General features: G+C 32.2%; 1 protein-coding gene across 1 annotated transcript; it reads left to right on the top strand.

Annotated features, from left to right (window-relative positions):
• The first annotated feature begins 14,249 nt into the window (after positions 1 to 14,249).
• LOC120146721 (bidirectional sugar transporter SWEET1-like) lies at positions 14,250 to 16,016 on the top strand. The gene is made up of 6 exons (XM_039160216.1): positions 14,250 to 14,341; positions 14,443 to 14,479; positions 14,878 to 14,973; positions 15,056 to 15,335; positions 15,429 to 15,548; positions 15,641 to 16,016. Exons 1-6 carry the CDS (start codon positions 14,308 to 14,310, stop codon positions 15,833 to 15,835), a joined length of 762 nt encoding a protein of 253 aa, XP_039016147.1. The 5' UTR covers positions 14,250 to 14,307; the 3' UTR covers positions 15,836 to 16,016.
• Positions 16,017 to 18,949: the final 2,933 nt, after the last annotated feature.

Here is an 18,949-nt window from a genome sequence, read left to right as displayed (position 1 = left end):
TGTTTTGAGTCATATATGTGAATGCCCAATCGTGATTCTAGTAAAAAACCCCGTAATGATATCTTGAACTTTGAAATTGCATAAATATAAACATAAAAAGGAAATTATATGAAATAATAATTGAAATGATGGAATGAAAAGAATGAGGAAGTTGTTTGAAGGTGATGGAAGAGTGATGGTTGTTGTGGTTTAATGATAATGAAAATAGATGGTGAAATATGAATGGCGTTGTCGTGGCAAATGGTGTTGTCGTGGTAAGTGTTGTAAGGTTAAAGTGGATTGTGACCCGTTAGCTATTTGGAGCTAAGAAAAAAAACAATATAAAAAGATGGAATCAAAATGGTAGGGTATGGAACGTGACCCACTAGCTATAGATGAGCTAGGAACCAACGCTATAACAAAAGGAAATTGATGAAGACTATAAGACTATCTTGAAGCAGATAAAGTTCTACAAGAGAACAAGAATGAAAGAAACCTCTCAAAGATGTTTTATATATTCAAATGTGTGTCTAAAAATGATCCCAAAGGTGCCTATTTATAGTATTTCTAAGAAGCATATGAAAAGACTCAAAAGATGAAAACATTCTTATCAATTTAGCAATAAAATGCACTTGAATGCTTTGTCTTCTTATCTTCGAAGTTGGATGAATATTCTAGATCATTTTGGGGATGAATCTAGACAATTTGAATCTGAATTTGGCCTTAATTTCGTCCAAGGGGTGGAAGACTCTTGCTATTCCATGCTGAATATTGTCTTGATAAGTGAATTAAATCACCCTTCATTACATGCTCCCTTGAAGAATATGAACAACCCTTGAACTTAGATGATAACAATCATATTTGAATGCATTTAATGGGTGAATTAAGAGTCCTTCAATGGCTTGTCACTTTGCTGAAGTTGAAAAGACTCTCTCTTGGCTCAAACTCATCCAAATCATCCATGCATAAAATTCCCTTAACAAAATTCCAGCCTGCACCGTCTTCAATAAATCGATCATATCTCAAGCTCTCGGTATCGGGATTAAGTTGATTCAAAAGGCGTTGGAAAGCTAAGAGATAGAGGAATAATTTCCAATTGATTTCTAGAACCAAAAACAACTGTATCGCATCCAGAATTGGAAGACATTCTGACTGACATTCTTGCATATGATGAAACCATTCAACTTCTCTTATGCACCTAGACACAAAGGTGAACTTTATTCAATATTTAATTGAAAACATGCATGAAATAATTAAGAGTTAATTTAATAAACGAACTAGTTGAATGAACTACTTCCCTAAATGAACTAGATGATTTAAATGCAATGCATGCTTGAATGAACATCACACATATTAAATGCAATGAATGTTATGCAAACTTTAAATTCTCATGCATAAGCAAAGTAAAGTGTTCCTCCCTTATTATTCCTTCTTCATCAAGTTCCAAATGTGATGTAAACATACTCTCCATGGCTGCTTGAAATTCCTTAGCCCTTGCTCGTGTGATGGGGCCACTTGGGTACTTCTCCAGGTCTTTGCTATTGGCGATCATATCACAACAGTTAGGTCAACTTTAGTTAAAGTCAACAATCAATCAAAGTAAACAAGTTGACTCTGTCCGAGTTGGCTCAGCGAGTTATCAATGAGTTGACTCAATTCAACCCTATTCGGTCTGAATAGTCCGGTTTAGTCTGACTAGACCGATTCCAGAAGGCTTCTAGACCCGCAAGAGAGCCTCACTCGCACTGCCGACGACTGATAGAGTGTGCGGCGGCGATGGAGCTCATTTCGAAAAGCCGATTTACCTCGATTTAGCTAAACACTCCAATTAAACAAATTTCAAGCCAAAATCTCAACAACTTTAACCAAAGTCTCCAAAATTCATTTGGAACTTACTCCGACGATGAAAGGCAATGGAGGCAGCAATGACGCGACCCACTAGTTGGGTTTCAAGCGCACGACGACGGCGAGCCCAACAACGGTGGCAGTGAGGCAAGCCGGTGTCTAAATTGGTCGGAATCAAGGAAAACCTGAGGCGATGATGGGGGTTTTTGGTGAAGCATCTTCTGCTTATTCGTAACGATCGGTGGTCGTTTTCAGTGAGAGGGAAGAGGGCTTTTGGTCACCAGACGGGGACGAGTCGGATGGAGGTGGCAACAATGGTATGGAGGTCGAACAACGAGGAATTCGGGGAGACGACGGACGGTTAAGGTTTGGGATTTAGAGAAACTTGAGGATTTGATTTTTGGAAATTGGGGAAGAGTTTAGGTTATAACCCAATTTTAAGCTTTAAAATATATTTTAATTATAAAATATCTCAAACAGTACCCTAGCCTAAACGGTTAGGGCGACACTCTATAGCACCAACTTTATCTCTATTTTTTTCTCTGTCGACAGAAAATGGGTAAATTCAGGGCTAGGTCACTAAATTTCTTGCATCTTCTAAAATGGGTTGCAAGTTTTAAAAACTTACAATTTGGCCCCTAAATTTAACTAAATTGGTTTAAAATTTTTATTTTTACTTTTTCATTCAAATGGGGTTGTGACAATAAAAACCAAAGAAATAAAAAAAAAAACTGATATGAAAAAATTAAAGAAAAAAAATAAGAAACATGAGCGAGAACAACCGAAAATTTTCAACCAAGAATGATGAAAGAGATAAAGACCTCTAGAGTTCGGATAAAACAATATTTAGTTAGCAATTGTAATTTAAATGCATTTAATTATAACTCCATAAACATTTATAACGATTGATTATGATATATATATATTTATATGTATGTATGTATTGATCATCACTATTATTATAATTATAATTGAAAGATTAACTTTTATATTATTATTTGATAATTTTAAATATAATATAATATAATTATTGGTGATTAATTTAAATTAGATATTATATACGAATAATATTGATCATCACTGTAATTGATGTAGTATATATATATATATATATATTTAAAATTATCAAATAATAACATAAAAGTTAATCTTTCAATTATATATATATATATATATATATATATATATATATATATATATATGTCAACACACCTTTTCGTCCTACTAGGATTCAAACTCTCAAAAATAGGATATAATTCTGTTAGGATTCAACTCCTAAAATATGATAGATTTGCTATGTTTTAAACTCCTAAAGATAGGATCCACAAGCACTATAATAGCCATTGTAGCTCACATTGTAACACGATTGGCATACGAAATTACCAGAAAAAATACGAGCAAATAGATTGTTTTGAAGCTATTGTAAACAATTCAGGAGCAATAAAGGTGCAAGCTTTTACCTTTCGCATTCTTTTCTTCACTTGCATGTGTTGTTATTCGTCTTTGTGCTAAAAAACAAAGTTTTGGCCGAGGAAAAGGGTTGTCGTTCGAAACTTTTTCTTTTAGATCAACACAACCCCGAGGCCGTTTTGGAAAAATACTAGGATATTTAAAACGAAGGAAAGGTTTACCGCCGATGAACGGTCCCTTATGTATTATTTTCATATTTTTATTTATTTCTTTTTGATAAATCGTATTATTAATTATATATATTAATTATTTTTATTCTAATATATTTTAATGTTTTTTAAAGTTATTATATATATATTTATAACTATATTTATTATATTTTACTATTAACGTATATAAATATATTTTTCTCTTTTGCTACTATTATTATCATTATATGTATATTTTTATTGTATTTTTTTTTTTTTACTTTTTTTAAACATATGCATATATATACATTTATATTTTTATATTTTATACTTCTTTATTTTTTTGTTTTCATGTATTTATTTATATTACATTATTATTTTACTTCATTAAATTATTTTTTTCTTTATAATATTTATATATATTATATATATTAAATCATAATGTTTTTTTTATTTATTCATTCTTACTATATTATAGGGATACATCACACTCATTATTAACTACAGTCCCACCCTTATCGTCTTTTCCTTCCCGACAGTTATACTTCACCAAACCTTGACTTTCTTTTTTTACTTTTTTGGTGTGATTGCGTTTTTTATTTTACTACTTATTATCATTATTATTATTTTGCACTTAATAATTATATGTTTTTATTCCTCTTTTAGTTTTTCATCATTTTTTTTTATTTTTTCCTTCTATTTTCTTTATTTCATTTACTCTTATTTCCTTTTTCCTTTAACGCGTTTCTCGACTTTTTAAGGGTACTATTTCAAATTGATCGGAGGTAAGTAATTTTGGATCATATGTTACCTTTAAATTTTAACTTTCGATTTTCTTAATTAAAAACAACTGGAAATTACGTAGTACCGAAAGGGCGGTTCAAGGGTGCTAATCCTTCCTTGACCGTAACCGACTCCCGAATCCAACATATCTTTGGTAAGACGCAGATCAGGTAAGATATAAGGTATCCGATTAACCTATTTATTTTTTTAAATAAATAATCGGTGGCGACTCCAATCACATTTTTCAAGTCGAAGCCCAATTCCGGGGCCCAACCGAAAGACGGTTACGACAGCTTGGCGACTCCGCTGGGGACACAGGTAAGTGAGTCAGGCTAATGTAATTTCCAGTTGTCTTTTTAATGAAAAGGGTAAGTTTAAATTTTAAGGTAACATTTCGATCCTTATTACTTACTTTTTGATTATATTTTTGAGTAATTAGTTGTACTAACCGTTTTCTCAATGATTTCAGCCCTTAAAGTCTTTTTTCATCTAAGGCTCTAAACCCGAGCTCCGAACCCGTTTTAAGTGGGGGTGAAAGCGATGCATTCGTGTGAATTTATTCACCGCATATGCCTAGCAAGTAGCCTTCGGGATTCATATACCTTATGTCTTCGTGTGAATTTATTCTCCGCATAGACATAAGGGAACGTGTCCTCTCGAGTTTAACTTAGTCCATACAAACCTGTGATGGGTTTAGGACTAAGGGTCTGGCAAGCCCAAAGGGGCACCAGCAAGGAGAACTCGGGTACCGTTTTTTTTAGAACCTAAACCAGGAGACTATGGAGAATTAGAGCCCACCCCAAAACCTCACTTCAAACCCTAGGCTGTTTTATTTCATGCTTTACTTTCTGTTCAAAGCATGTGAACTAGACAAATATGTGGTTAGGATTTGTTTGAAATTAGCATGCGTGATAGAGATCATGTCCGGGTAGGAATAATAAGCATGTGGGGTAGATATCATGTGGGGTAGGACTTTCATTTTTATGATCGTTTTTTATTATTTTTCACCTCACTAACTCTTTTCATCTTTTTTTTATTTTATTTTCATCACTTGCATCATTAAAAAGAGGTCATTGATCCACTAAAACGTGTTTGTTAAAACTCGAATAATCTGAATCCATGGACAAAGGTGTTGTAATACAAGAGATGAAAATACAGAGATAGTCTACAAGGCGACTATGTCACATTCAATCCAGAAGACGTGGTGCCCACAATTGAAGAGTATATCACTCTGCTGCATTATAAAAGACCCAAAATAAACCGGGTCTACATCAAGCACAATGAAAGCTTATCTTTGAAGAACTGACTGGCAGAGGTTGCAGGGCAAGATGAAGGTTATGTATCTCGGAAGTCCCTTTGAACACAACAATGGCAAAATGATAGCTGAAATTGGAGACCATTGCCGGCGAATTCAAGAAACAGATTAATGAACTTCACATAGTTCTTATCAATTAAGGGCTCCAATGACGAATTCGTTGGGAACAGGCTCAACAAAGGTAAATGCTCGAGATGCGATCATTCGAGACTTCTTGGACCAGTACAAAAAACAACTCAACATTTTCACGGTTCATCCAGAGAGGCCGGAGCGGTTCGACAGGTTATTCAACCGGTGAAAGACGAAAGCAGAAGACTAGTCAACATGTCAAAAGCTGTCAGGATATTTTTTTTCTCTTAAAAGATAAAACATTTTTGTCCCCAATAAGGATTATTCATAATAACAGTCACATTTCTTGGATCAATGCCTCGAACATTTCATGCATTCTTGCATTCTTGCATTTTTGCATCTTCATCTACATTTTTAAGCATTTTCATAAACATGAAATTAAATCACAGAGGATTCGATGAAGTGGTCTTAACCACATTACACCACATGGAAGCCAGATTTTAACATTAAAGAAAAATTGAAATCAGTACAAGGGGAGCTAGATCAGCTGATTGTAGGACTAAGCCTACCAGGATGATCTGAGAAAAGAGTACCCATCTCCTAAGGGCTACGATGTTGAAGTTGTTGCCACATAAGGATTCCCAAACATTCTTCTGAAAACTGTAAGGCGCTTGCCGAAGAAGGGGGCATGACATATACCATTTGCACTTAGAGGATTATTTTGTTTGAACACATCTTTTAAACGATTGAATTCATGTTACTTTCTAAGGTGGAGCAATTGAACAAATTTTAATCTTTAGTTCTTTGAATATTAAATGAATTAAGGATTCTTTTAATTCTTCAAGAATTATAGATTTTTGACATATGACAAGATTAGACCTTTCTTACCCTGTCTCAAACCCTAGAATAAAACACCTTGATTCTTTACCCAAAATAACTCATGGTCATTATCAAAAAACCAAATTTTGACATTACCTCCATTTGAAATTCTTGAACATTACCTTTATCTTTTTGATACACCCACACCTTTCTTTGAGTCAATAAGATCACACAACTGTCTTTTTAGACTCAAAATTAACCTTTTTTACCATTAAAACCCAAGGCATTGAGTTGTTCATTTGAACATGAGCATTCTTCCAAGATACAGTTTGGGGCATCTCGCCAGGAGCCTGAACATTGAGACATGTTGGGAGCAAGGAGCAGAAAAAATAATTCATTCGAAATAATTCTATCATGCATTAATTGCACTGTTTTCATATGAATAGAATTAATCCTGAAAATCTATCCCCCTGGGGATACCTCTTCTGTGAAGACTTACAAGTATGAAATGATGAACGACTTTCTTTCTTTATCCCTTCACAACAGGAGAAAATATATATCCCTTGCGTCCCCTTTTGAGCCTATAGTATTTTTTTCTTCTGATTCAACCCTAACCAATGATCACCCTCCACACTGGGGGCAAGGTGGAAAAATTCTGCTCACATGAGTGAAGACATTGATTCAGATGAGATACCGAAAGGTGAACCAAATGCCAAGTGCGATGATTCAATCAGAACAAAAAGGGCAAAAAGAAAAAGAAAAGAAGCAAAAAAAAAAAACAAGAACAAAAAAAGAAAGAACAAAATAAAAAAAGGGGACAAAAAGCACATGCAAAATTCCCTAAAGAAAAATGGTGCATCAAGCTTCAATGAGATTGATCAAGCACAATCATTCCCGAATCACTGAATCCCTTCACTCAAAGATCATAGAGCATCAAGAAAAAGAGACATTTTGAGCAAGACAAGATTGATGGCATCAGAATGAATTGATCCTTGGTTCAATACCCTGAAACACTTATTTGGGCATATTTATCCTTTTCTTTCATAACCACGAACCCTGGCCTACATTACGTGCCTTAAAAGTCCCTTCTAATCATACATGGATTTCTAAACAGAAGAGACTATCTTCAGATTTCATCCCGCCCATCAGGATTAATCTTTGTTTGCAAAAAAATAATGTAATTAATGTATGGTAGAGAAAAATAACAAAGGGGGTTCAAGACATAAATCTTGAATAACGTCTTGAAACCAAAGGAGGATTTGAGTTGAAAACCTGAAAAGGCGGCTCGAATATAAAAATGGTGCAACTGAGGCAATCACACAAATTCCTTGATAAGGCATCGCACAATCCGAGTGTGACAACGAAGGTTGGGAGTCAGAGAACACTTCCAGTAGAGAAGCATGCAAGCTACCCCATCAATCCTTTGAGCATCAAATACCAAACCTTTGAGCATCAAATGCCAAACCTTTGACCAAACACAATGACCTGAGACTTTTTATCCTTTCCTTACTTGACCATCTCTCAAAGATAGCTTTGATCTTGACACTTGTCAAATAGCTATAATTAATTGAAGGATTAACATTGTAATTAATTCTTTGATATCCAATGAACTCTAGTTTTATGATTCGTCTCAATTGTAAAACCATGAAAAGGGCAATATTTTTAAAACTTGGGATTAAACATTTTTTGAAACTCTTTTAATTGATAAAAGAAAGAAAAAACATTTTTTTCAAACAAGACAGTCTCTCTAGAGTGGATCTTGGTAAATGACATGTGACTCTTAGACACAAAACTCATGCTCAAATCAATGATGAAGCAAGAAATGAGGAACATTTGGGCATCTTTGAAGATTCAACATGAAATATTGGGGCATTTTTTTGGGCATCTTTGGGGATTCAACATCCTAATGCGAATTATCAGGCCTTTTTCAAGAGATAAAATATAACCAATTCATGTTATGCATCTTATGCATACATTTTAGAGCATCATTTCCCCACATAAATTTTTGCAGCTTTTAGAGTCAAGTTTCGACTTCAAGACGAAGGATACTCGATTCAAAAGAACCTTTAAAGATTGATGTTGGTTGCTTAACTCAGCAAGAAGCTACACTTCAAACAATTTGACATATTGAAAGATCGACATCTTAGAATCAACTTCAGACGAGTTCGAGAGATAATCAGAACCGATCCAGTTCACATTTTCAAGTTGGATTTCAACTTCACGACGAAGGATATCCAATTCCTGGCTCAACTTCACGACGAAGGGGCCACCCACGATTTCAACTTCATGACGAAGGGAATCGTGCTCACCATTGTCTCTCTTGAGACAGTTTCCCTTGAAACAAACTTTGTCTCTCTTGAGACAGTTTCCCTTGAAACAAATTTTCTCCCTTGAGACAGTTTCTCTTGAAACATAAACATTGAAACATTTCCCTTGAAAGAGTTTTGTCTCTCTTGAGATAGTTTCCCTTGAAACAAAATTCCGTCTCCATTGAGACAATTTCTCTGAAACATAAACATTGAAAACATTTCCCTTGAAATGAATTTTGTCTCTCTTGAGATAGTTTCCCTTGAAAAAAATTTTGTCTCCCTTGAGACAGTTTCTCTTGAAACATAAACATTGAAAACATTTCCCTTGAAATGAATTTCGTCTCTCTTGAGACAGTTTCTCTTGAAAAAAATTTTTGTCTCCCTTGAGATAGTTTTCTCTTGAAGCATCATCTTTGAATATGTTTTCCTTGGAACTAATTTCATCTCCCCGTGAGACAATTTCTTTTGGAACTAAGTTTTGTCTCTCTTGAGACATTTTTCTTAAAACAAAATTTTGTCTCCCTTAAGACTGTTTCCCTTGAAACAACAAATATCTTTGAGATCGTTTCCCTTGAAACGAGTTCTGTCTCTTTTGAGACAATTTCTCTTGAAGCATCATCTGAACCGTTACACTCAGCTCAGGCACATACTTGGGATAGCATTTCTCAAATCAAAAAATAGAATGTGCACATCAGATTTGAACATTTGAAGAATTTGACCATGGATCAGAACTTGAAGATTCCAGAACCAAGATTCCAGAAAACAACCAGAGATTGAGATTTCTCTCCTGAGCCCCAAAACAATTTTATCTAGAGTCAATTTCGACTTCACGCGAAGGATATTGAACTCAAGACAACACAAGTTCAACTTCACAACGAAGGGACGCTGGTTGTCAACAATTTTCCTAGTTTCAGGGCCAATTTCAACTTCACAGCGAAGGATATTGGACCCAAGACAGCACAAGCTCAACTTCACAACGAAGGGGCGGCTGACTGTCGACAACAATTTCGGAGCCAATCTCAACTTCACAGCGAAGGATATTGGACTCGAGACAACAAGTTCAACTTCACAGCGAAGGGACGGCTGGTTGTCAACAAATAATTTCCCAATTCCAGAGCCGATTTTAACTCCACGACGGAGGATATCGTGCTACCCGAGACAACACAAGTTTAACTTCACAACGAAAGGACGGCTGGTTGTCAACGAACAACTTTTCAGTTTCATCCGCGATTTTAACTCCACGACGGAGGATATCGTGCCACTCGAGACAACACAAGTTCAACTTCACAACGAAGGGACGGCTGGTTGTCAACAAATATTTTTCAAATTTCAGAGCCAATTTCAACTTCGCAGCGAAGGATATTGGACTCGAGACAACACAAGTTCAACTTCACAACGAAGGGACGGCTGATTGTCAACAAGATTTCGTTCAGAGTCAATTTCATCTTCACAGCGAAGGATATTAGACTCGAGACAGCACAAGCTCAACTTCACAGCGAAGGGGCGGCTGACTTTCAACAAACAATTTCCCAGTTCCAGAACCAATTTCAACTTCACAGCGGAGGATATTGGACTCGGAACAATATTTGGATTTTAACTTCATGGCGAAAGATATCCAATTCTCAGGCTCAACTTCACGACGAAGGGGCCCTGTACGATTCCAATTTCACAAACAGATTGACCCAACTTCACGACGAATGAGTCATCTGTAACGCATCAACACCGAAGTCTTCAGGTCAAGTTTCACCTTCACGACGAAGTATCTTGATCCAGAAGACGATTCAAAGGCCACTCGCCAAAAGCTTTGAGTTCGATTCCAACTTCACGACGAAGGATATAGTGCTCAGAAGCTTCCAGATGAACTCGACTTCACGACGGAGGAGTCATCCGTACTTAATTCGACAGGGAGTTATTGAAACATCATAGTCAATTTTCAACTCCACCGAACGAAGTGTCTTTCAATCTTTGCCCTATCCCCGTTACACGACTATGGGCAAAGAGGGGCAGCTGTCAACACACCTTTTTCGTCCTACTAGGATTCAAACTCTCAAAAATAGGATATAATTATGCTAGGATTCAACTCCTAAAATAGGATAGAATTTTGCTATGTTTTAAACTCCTAAGATAGGATCCACAAGCACTATAAATAGCCATTGTAGCTCACTATTGTAACACACGATTGGCATACGAAATTACCAGAAAAAATACGAGCAAATAGATTGTTTTGAAGCTATTGTAAACAATTCAGGAGCAATAAAGGTGAAAGCTTTTACCTTTCGCATTCTTTTCTTCACTTGCATGTTTGTTATTCGTCTTTGTGCTAAAAAACAAAGTTTTGGCCGAGGAAAAGGGTTGTCGTTCGAAACTTTTTCTTTTAGATCAACACAACCCCGAGGCCGTTTTGGAAAAATACTAGGATATTTAAACGAAGGAAAGGTTTACCGCCGATGAACAGTCCCTTATGTATTATTTTCATTTTTATTTATTTCTTTTTGATAAATCGTATTATTAATTATATATATATATATTAATTATTTTATTCTAATATTTTTAATGTTTTTTAAAGTTATTATATATATTTATAACTATTATATTTATTATTATTTTTTACTATTAACGTATATAAATATATTTTTCTCTTTGCTACTATTATTATCATTATATGTATATTTTTATTGTATTTTATTTTTATTTTTACTTTTTTTAAACATATGCATATATAATTTAATTATATTTTATTTTATACTTCTTTATTTTTTTTTTTGTTTTCATGTATTTATATTATTACATTATTATTATTTTTCTTTATTAAATTATTTTTTTTTTCGTTATAATATTTATTATATATATATATTATCATAATATTTTTATTTATTCATTCGTACTATATTATAGGGATACATCACACTCATTTATTAACTACGGTCCCACCCCTTATCGTCTTTTTCCTTCCCGACAGTTATACTTCACCAAACCTTGACTTTCTTTTTTTACTTTTTTGGTGTGATTGTGTTTTTATTTTACTACTTATTATCATTATTATTATTTTGCACTTAATAATTATGTTTTTATTCCTCTTTTAGTTTTTCATCATTTTTTTTATTTTTTCCTTCTATTTTCTTTATTTCATTTACTCTTATTTCCTTTTTCCTTTAACGCGTTTCTCGACTTTTTAAGGGTACTCTTTCAAATTGATCGGAGGTAAGTAATTTTGGATCATATGTTACCTTTAAATTTTAACTTTCGATTTTCTTAATTAAAAACAACTGGAAATTACGTAGTACCGAAAGGGCGGTTCAAGGGTGCTAATCCTTCCTTGACCGTAACCGACTCCCGAATCCGACATATCTTTGGTAAGACGCAGATCAGGTAAGATATAAGGTATCCGATTAACCTATTTATTTTTTTAAATAAATAATCGGTGGCGACTCCAATCACATTTTTCAAGTCGAAGCCCAATTCCGAGGCCCAACCGAAAGACGGTTACGACAATATCATAATCAATCGTTATAAATATTATAGATTTCACCATGAAGCCTAACTAAATAAATCATCCTCAATATGTTTGATGAAATGATCATATCTCGTCAAATTCATTGACAAGTTAATTAAATGTAACTTGTGAGCATTAACTACAAAACTGTATTATTAATATTATTATTATTATTATTATTATTATTATTATTATTATTATTATTATTATTATCTAAACAATTATTTTTAATTAAAAATAATATAAATATTTTTAACCACTCAATCAATTAATGGATTTTTTAATAGTCTGAGATGATTACAAGGTAATATTTATTTGGAATTTTTTAAATCAATTGATAGAACACACATTACAAAGATAACTGCTTGAACCCAAGACTTCTAGGAAAAATAACATTATTTTTTATCATTGAAATAACTTGATGAGTTCTAACCAATGAATCTTTAAAACAATTAATTTTAATTAAAGGAATTAATTGATTCCTCTAAACAACTATTTTAGAGGCTTGTATTTCTTAAAGGCTATGGTTGTTCTTCACGTAACATACATTCTAGTCATCCTCTCCTAACTTTCCTCTAATTTAATTTTCTTTTATTTTTTAATCCTTTTGCCTAATATAAATTTACTATTTCCCCAAATTATAATTTCTGGAATTATGTATAATTACATAAAACTGAAATTTGGAAGTATATATTCACGATCACATTTAATTCAATCATGATTCATGACACTAGTACTAAAGCACTGATAATCTGATTAAAATTTTCGAAATTAATTTTTTTTAATAATTTGATTTCTCAATATATATTTGATAACAAAAATATAATTATATGATGATTTTTTTATGCAAAGTGTAAAAGTGATAAATATATGATAATTTATTTAAAATTTTAAATAAAATTTTATTTTTAATATTATATTGTCTTTAAATATATATTTATAAAATAATTAATTTTAAGTAATACATAAAATATATTTGTATATATTTTGAAATAACACTTAAATGTGCTAATATTCAAACAGTTAATTCAATTTTTTACCATTCTTTGTGATTTTATCCTATTATGTTATTAAAATCTCTATTTAAGTTGATATTTAAAATTTATTAAAATACATTTTTATTCAAATAATAAGTATTATAACGATGATAGTTTTATCTTTTTAAATATTTTTAGAAAATAATTTATTGATGGGAGATTAAAAAGAATATATAAATGTCTTAAGTTCAAGTAAATACATTGTGAGTGTGTGTACATCATCAAAAATTAATTAATATTATGAACAAATATTATCGTTTAATCACCCCAAACCATTTTTTTATTAAGCTATGGTAATTAGCTTACAAAGTAATATATGTTTTAAGTATTCTCAACCATTTAACAATAAACACACTCAATCATCTTGTTGCAACCGCTGGTGCTCGAACCCGTGAACTCTAGGAATAACAATAACTCCTTTAACCAATGAGGTAAGATGATTCGTGCCCCAAATCACTTAAAAAAGTAGTTCTAAAGAAATAACTCATTTAGAAATTGAATTCACATATAATAAAATTTAATGTTTATGAACCGATTTAAAGAGATATTATTTTATAATATATTTAAACTATTAAAAAAATCTAGTTTTTAAAATTATAGTGTTTGTGTATGAACCACAAACTTTCTTTATGTATTTATTTAGCAATTTAAACTAATTTATAATAGAATAGAATGGATTAAACCAAAAGAAGTAAATAAGGTAATGTGAGAAGTTTGAAAGTTTACGCTTACGGAATCCGTCCAGCATCACTGTCAAGAACCCCCCCCCCCCCCCCATATGCAGATTCCAGAGTGATATCAGTTTTACCATCGTTTCATGAGTATAAGAAGCAAGCAGAAATCGACCTTTCTCCTTATTATAATCATTTGGATAAGAAAAAATACCCATATTTTTTTTTACAGTTTTCCAGTTAGTTTTCATCAGTTTCTCTCGCATTCTTCTCTCTTTCTATATAACCGCCTTGCCCCTTCTCCTTTGCTTTCCTTCTTATCCTTACCATCTTCTTTCTTCTTCCCCTTTCTTCTTTGGTTTTCCAAGAGTTCAACTTTTGTTCCAACAATGGAGGTTTTGCATTTCTTGTTTGGTGTTTTTGGTGAGCCTTTAGTTAATTTTGTTTCATGTTTTTTTTTTCTTTTCTTTATTTCTTTGAAGCTTTTCAATTCATGGTTTTTCTATGTTCTGTGTTTTTTGCAGGAAATGTCACTGCTTTGTTCCTCTTCTTGTCCCCAACGTATGTACAACAAAGCAACTTATCATTTTCCCGGGAAACAAACACACTAAGATCAATCTTTTTCTTCCCCTGAAAACTTTAAATGTTTCAACTTTAAACAGACTCATCTTCATCAATGGAAGAAGAACACAAGTTTTTCTCTTTCTTGTTTTCTTTCTCTCTGTCTCTATATAATAAACACATGAAAACAAAGACTAATTTTTTTTTTGCCAGTTTTTGGTTTTTGGAAACTGAGCTAAATCAGCCATAAGTTGTTTTCTTTTTCCAAAGAAAGGAGAAGCATTTTGCTTTTGTTAATGTAAAATCCCATTTTGTTCTGGGAAAAAATTTTCCTCAAAAGAACAAAAAAGATTGATTTAACACTAATTAATTTGTTAAACCATGTTTAATTTCTGAAGGATCACATTTAAGAGGATCATTAAAAGTAAGTCCACAGAGCAATTCTCTGGAGTTCCCTATGTGATGACCTTGCTCAACTGTCTCCTCTCTGCATGGTGAACTTTACCATTTCTTTTATAGCGAAGTCTTTTGATTTAATATTAATCTAAATTTGTTTTTGGACCAAATTCCTTATAGGTATGGCCTTCCATTTGTGTCTAAAAACAACATCCTGGTATCAACAATCAATGGGACAGGTGCAGCAATTGAGTCCATCTATGTCTTAATCTACATCATCTATGCACCAAAGAAAGAGAAGGCTAAAATCCTTGGGCTTTACACTTTTGTCCTCACTGTCTTCTCTGCTGTGGCATTGATCTCCCTCTTTGTCCTCCACGGAAACGGCAGGAAGCTCTTCTGTGGCCTTGCTGCCACCATTTTCTCCATCATCATGTATGCTTCACCACTCTCAATCATGGTAAAGAAAAAACAATCAAACCACTCAAATTTACAAACCCTTTTCTTATATGCTCTAATTTGATAATCCCATTGCTTTCGTAATGTAATGCAGAGGCTGGTGATCAAGACTAAAAGTGTGGAGTTCATGCCATTTTTCCTGTCACTGTTTGTGTTCCTCTGTGGTACTTCCTGGTTCATCTATGGTCTACTCGGCCGCGACGCATTCGTCGCTGTAAGATATATGAATACATGTTCAGTTTTTGACCTCAAACTCAACATTTTTGTGCATCAAATGTGAAATTGGTTGCCATTGTTGTTTTTCAGATCCCTAATGGGTTTGGGTGTGGACTAGGGGTAATGCAACTGATTCTCTATTTCATATACCGCAACAACGAAGGGTTGTCATCTCCGGAAATGAAGAAGTCGAATGGGAATGGAAGCATTGAGATTAATGGAGCTGAGAAGCCCCACCAAGACAAGCAAGCAAATGGCAGAGCTCCTCAAGATGATCAAGTTTAAAATTGGGTCCACTGACCATCTTAATGTCTAGAAAAAGTTGTATGTGTTAGTGTTCTGTTTCAATTTTTGTTTTCCTTTGTGGATCAATGAGAGGATATGTCAAAATTGACAAATTCCCTTTGTAATGGACTGCAACATGAACCCTCATCTCCTTTGATGTTAACAAGTTTTTGTTTTTGTGCCTCCAAATGTGTTGGTTTTCGATAAGGAGTTTTCTCCATATATTTTGACTCAAATGAATGACAGAGAATAAAGAAAGATATGTTGATTTGGAATGTTACAGTTTAAAAATAAATATATGAACAGATTGAACTTTACAAAATTTCAATTTGGTAACAGAAATTGAGATTTACTGCTCTGCTGTTTTGAGGGTACACTTCATTTGGAATTTGATTTTTAAATTCAAGTGTTCATGGAAATCATGGGTCAAGGCACGACTATTTCATTTTAATTTTTCCATATTAAAGAAAAGGATAAACTAATTATAAGATTACTATTATGGATTCAATTTTATTTTGATTATTAAACTAAAATTTTTATCAATTAGATCATAAATTTTTTTAATTTGATTTTAATTAATTTTTACCAATCTTAATTCTAAGCTAAGTAGACAATAAGAGAACAATGCAATCTTAATTAGTATTTTATATATATGTTAAAAGAAATAATAATAATAACAATAATAATAATAATAATAAATTTTTAACCTAATTAATAATTTTAAAATTGATTGAATTAATTTTTTAACCTAATTAATAATTTTATATTAGTATTCAATGATACTTATATATATATATATATATTAATTTCTAATTTTAATAAAATATATATATTCGTTATTAAACTAAAAGAAAATAATTTCACTTTAATTAAAAATTAAAAATAATTATATTTTTATAAAATTATATGAAATAATTATAAAATTATATTTATAATATTATAAAAATATTTATTTAATTTTTATAATCAAATTAATTATTAATTTAAATTATCTATTTAATTTTAAATTTATGATAAATTATAAATTTAGTATCCAATTATCACTTTTGTTCTGTACAATATTATTTAAAATTAAATAGATAATTTAAAATAATATCATTTAAAATAAAGAATTAATATTATTTCAAATAAGTAAATATATGATTTTAAAATTAAATAAATATTTTAAATAATTTCATATTATAAATATACTTTTTAGAATAATTTAATATAATTTTAAATATATAAATTAATTATTTAATTATTTTTTATTTCCAAATAAAGTAAATTCTTAAATTTAATAATGATATAAGCAAGTATTAAGTTTGACATAATAAAAATAGATTTGCATTATAATTGAATGATTAAGCTTTCAAACATTGATTCAAAGTGTCACATTTGAATTTTATAATCATCCAAAAATATTCATTTTGTGATGATACTATTATATAAGTTAAATAAAAATATGGTGAAATTAGCTTAAATGACTAGTTTAACTCAATGGTTAAGTGCTATACATTTCATGTAAGAGGCCTTTTTTGAGTTCATACTAAGAGCAAGAATACTATCATTTATTTTATCTCCATAGTTGGTGACACATGTCACCATTTAATTGGTTGGATACAATTAATTAAAAAATACCGACGGAAAAATATAAAGGTGATATGAAAAAAAAATAATTGACATGTCATGCCACATCAACATTGTAGTTAATGGTTTGAAAAAAAATAAAGTTTATGTACTAAAGCGAAATAAAAATGATAAACGAATATGTAGCATCACTCACTATATAAGTAGTGTCGCCAAATCTTTAAAGCAAATATTACCACTGCCAACTCTAGATCATGAGTAGGATAATTCCTCTCATGCGTCTTGAGTTGTCCCGAAGCATAAACCACCACTTTTCCTTCTTGCATCAATATCCATCCCAACCCATTATGAGATGTGTCACTATAGATCAAATAATCTTTTCCAGATTCTGGTTGAACTAGCACCGGAGCTTCTGTCAAGATCTTCTTTAACGTCTCAAAAATTTCTTAACACTTGTCAGTCAAGGTAAATGATACACATTTCCTTAGCATCTTGGTTAGAGGGGAAGCAATCATCTAGAAATTCTTCACGAACTTTCAATTATATCGAGTAAGTCCTAAGAAACTTCAAACTGCAAAAATATTCTTGGGAGTTTTCCACTGTACTATAACCTGAACTTTTTTGGGATATCCCTTCTGCGAAAATCACATGACCAAGAAAAGCAACTTTAGACAACCAGAATTCGCATTTTGACAGCTTAGCATATAACTTTTTATCCCAAAGCGTCTGAAGTACAATACGAAGATGTTTATCATGATATTCCTTTGTCTTGGAATAGACCAAGATATCATATGTAAATACCATCACAAATTTGTCAAGGTACAGCTGGAATACCCTATTCATCTGGTACATAAATGATACAGGGGCTTTTATCAATCCAAACAGCATCACCATAACTCATAATGGTCGTATCAAGTTCTAAAAGTCGTTTTAGGAATATCTTCCTCTTTGATCTTTAACTGATGATAAAAAGATTAAAGATCGATCTTAAAAAACACTGATGCATTTTTTAACTGATCAAAGAGGTCATTAATCCTTGAAAGATGATACTTATTTTTCACTTCATCTTATTCAGCTGAAGATAATCTATGCATAATCGTATAAATCCATCTTTTTTCACAAATAGCACTGGTGTGCCCTAAGGTGACACACTTGACCTAATAAAACCCTGATCCAACAACTCCTACAATTATACCTTTAATTCTCTAAGCTCGATCAGCATCATATGATATGGGGCCATGGAAATAGGTGCAGTGCCCGAAAATACCTTAATCTTAAATTTTACATCTCGATCTGGAGGCAATCTCGGTAACTCATTTGGAAACACATCCAGATACTCTTAGAAAGTTGGAATATCTTCCATATTAACCTATGAAACTATTGTATCCACCATATTAGCCAAGAAATCTTGGCATCCTTGTAGCAATAATTTCTTGGAAGATACCTTTGATATCACGTTAGACAACAGATTTAATCTTTCACTGATCACTATAATTTCATAAACTTCTGGATCCTTCAAAACTAATCGCTTCAAGCGACAATATA

Source organism: Hibiscus syriacus, unplaced genomic scaffold (genome assembly GCF_006381635.1).
Source record: "Hibiscus syriacus cultivar Baekdansim isolate YM2019G1 unplaced genomic scaffold, ASM638163v2 tig00002511_pilon, whole genome shotgun sequence".
In the NCBI taxonomy this organism is placed as follows: domain Eukaryota; kingdom Viridiplantae; phylum Streptophyta; class Magnoliopsida; order Malvales; family Malvaceae; genus Hibiscus; species Hibiscus syriacus.
Note: the sequence above shows the minus strand (reverse complement) of the source record. Positions and strands in the feature narration are given on the sequence as shown.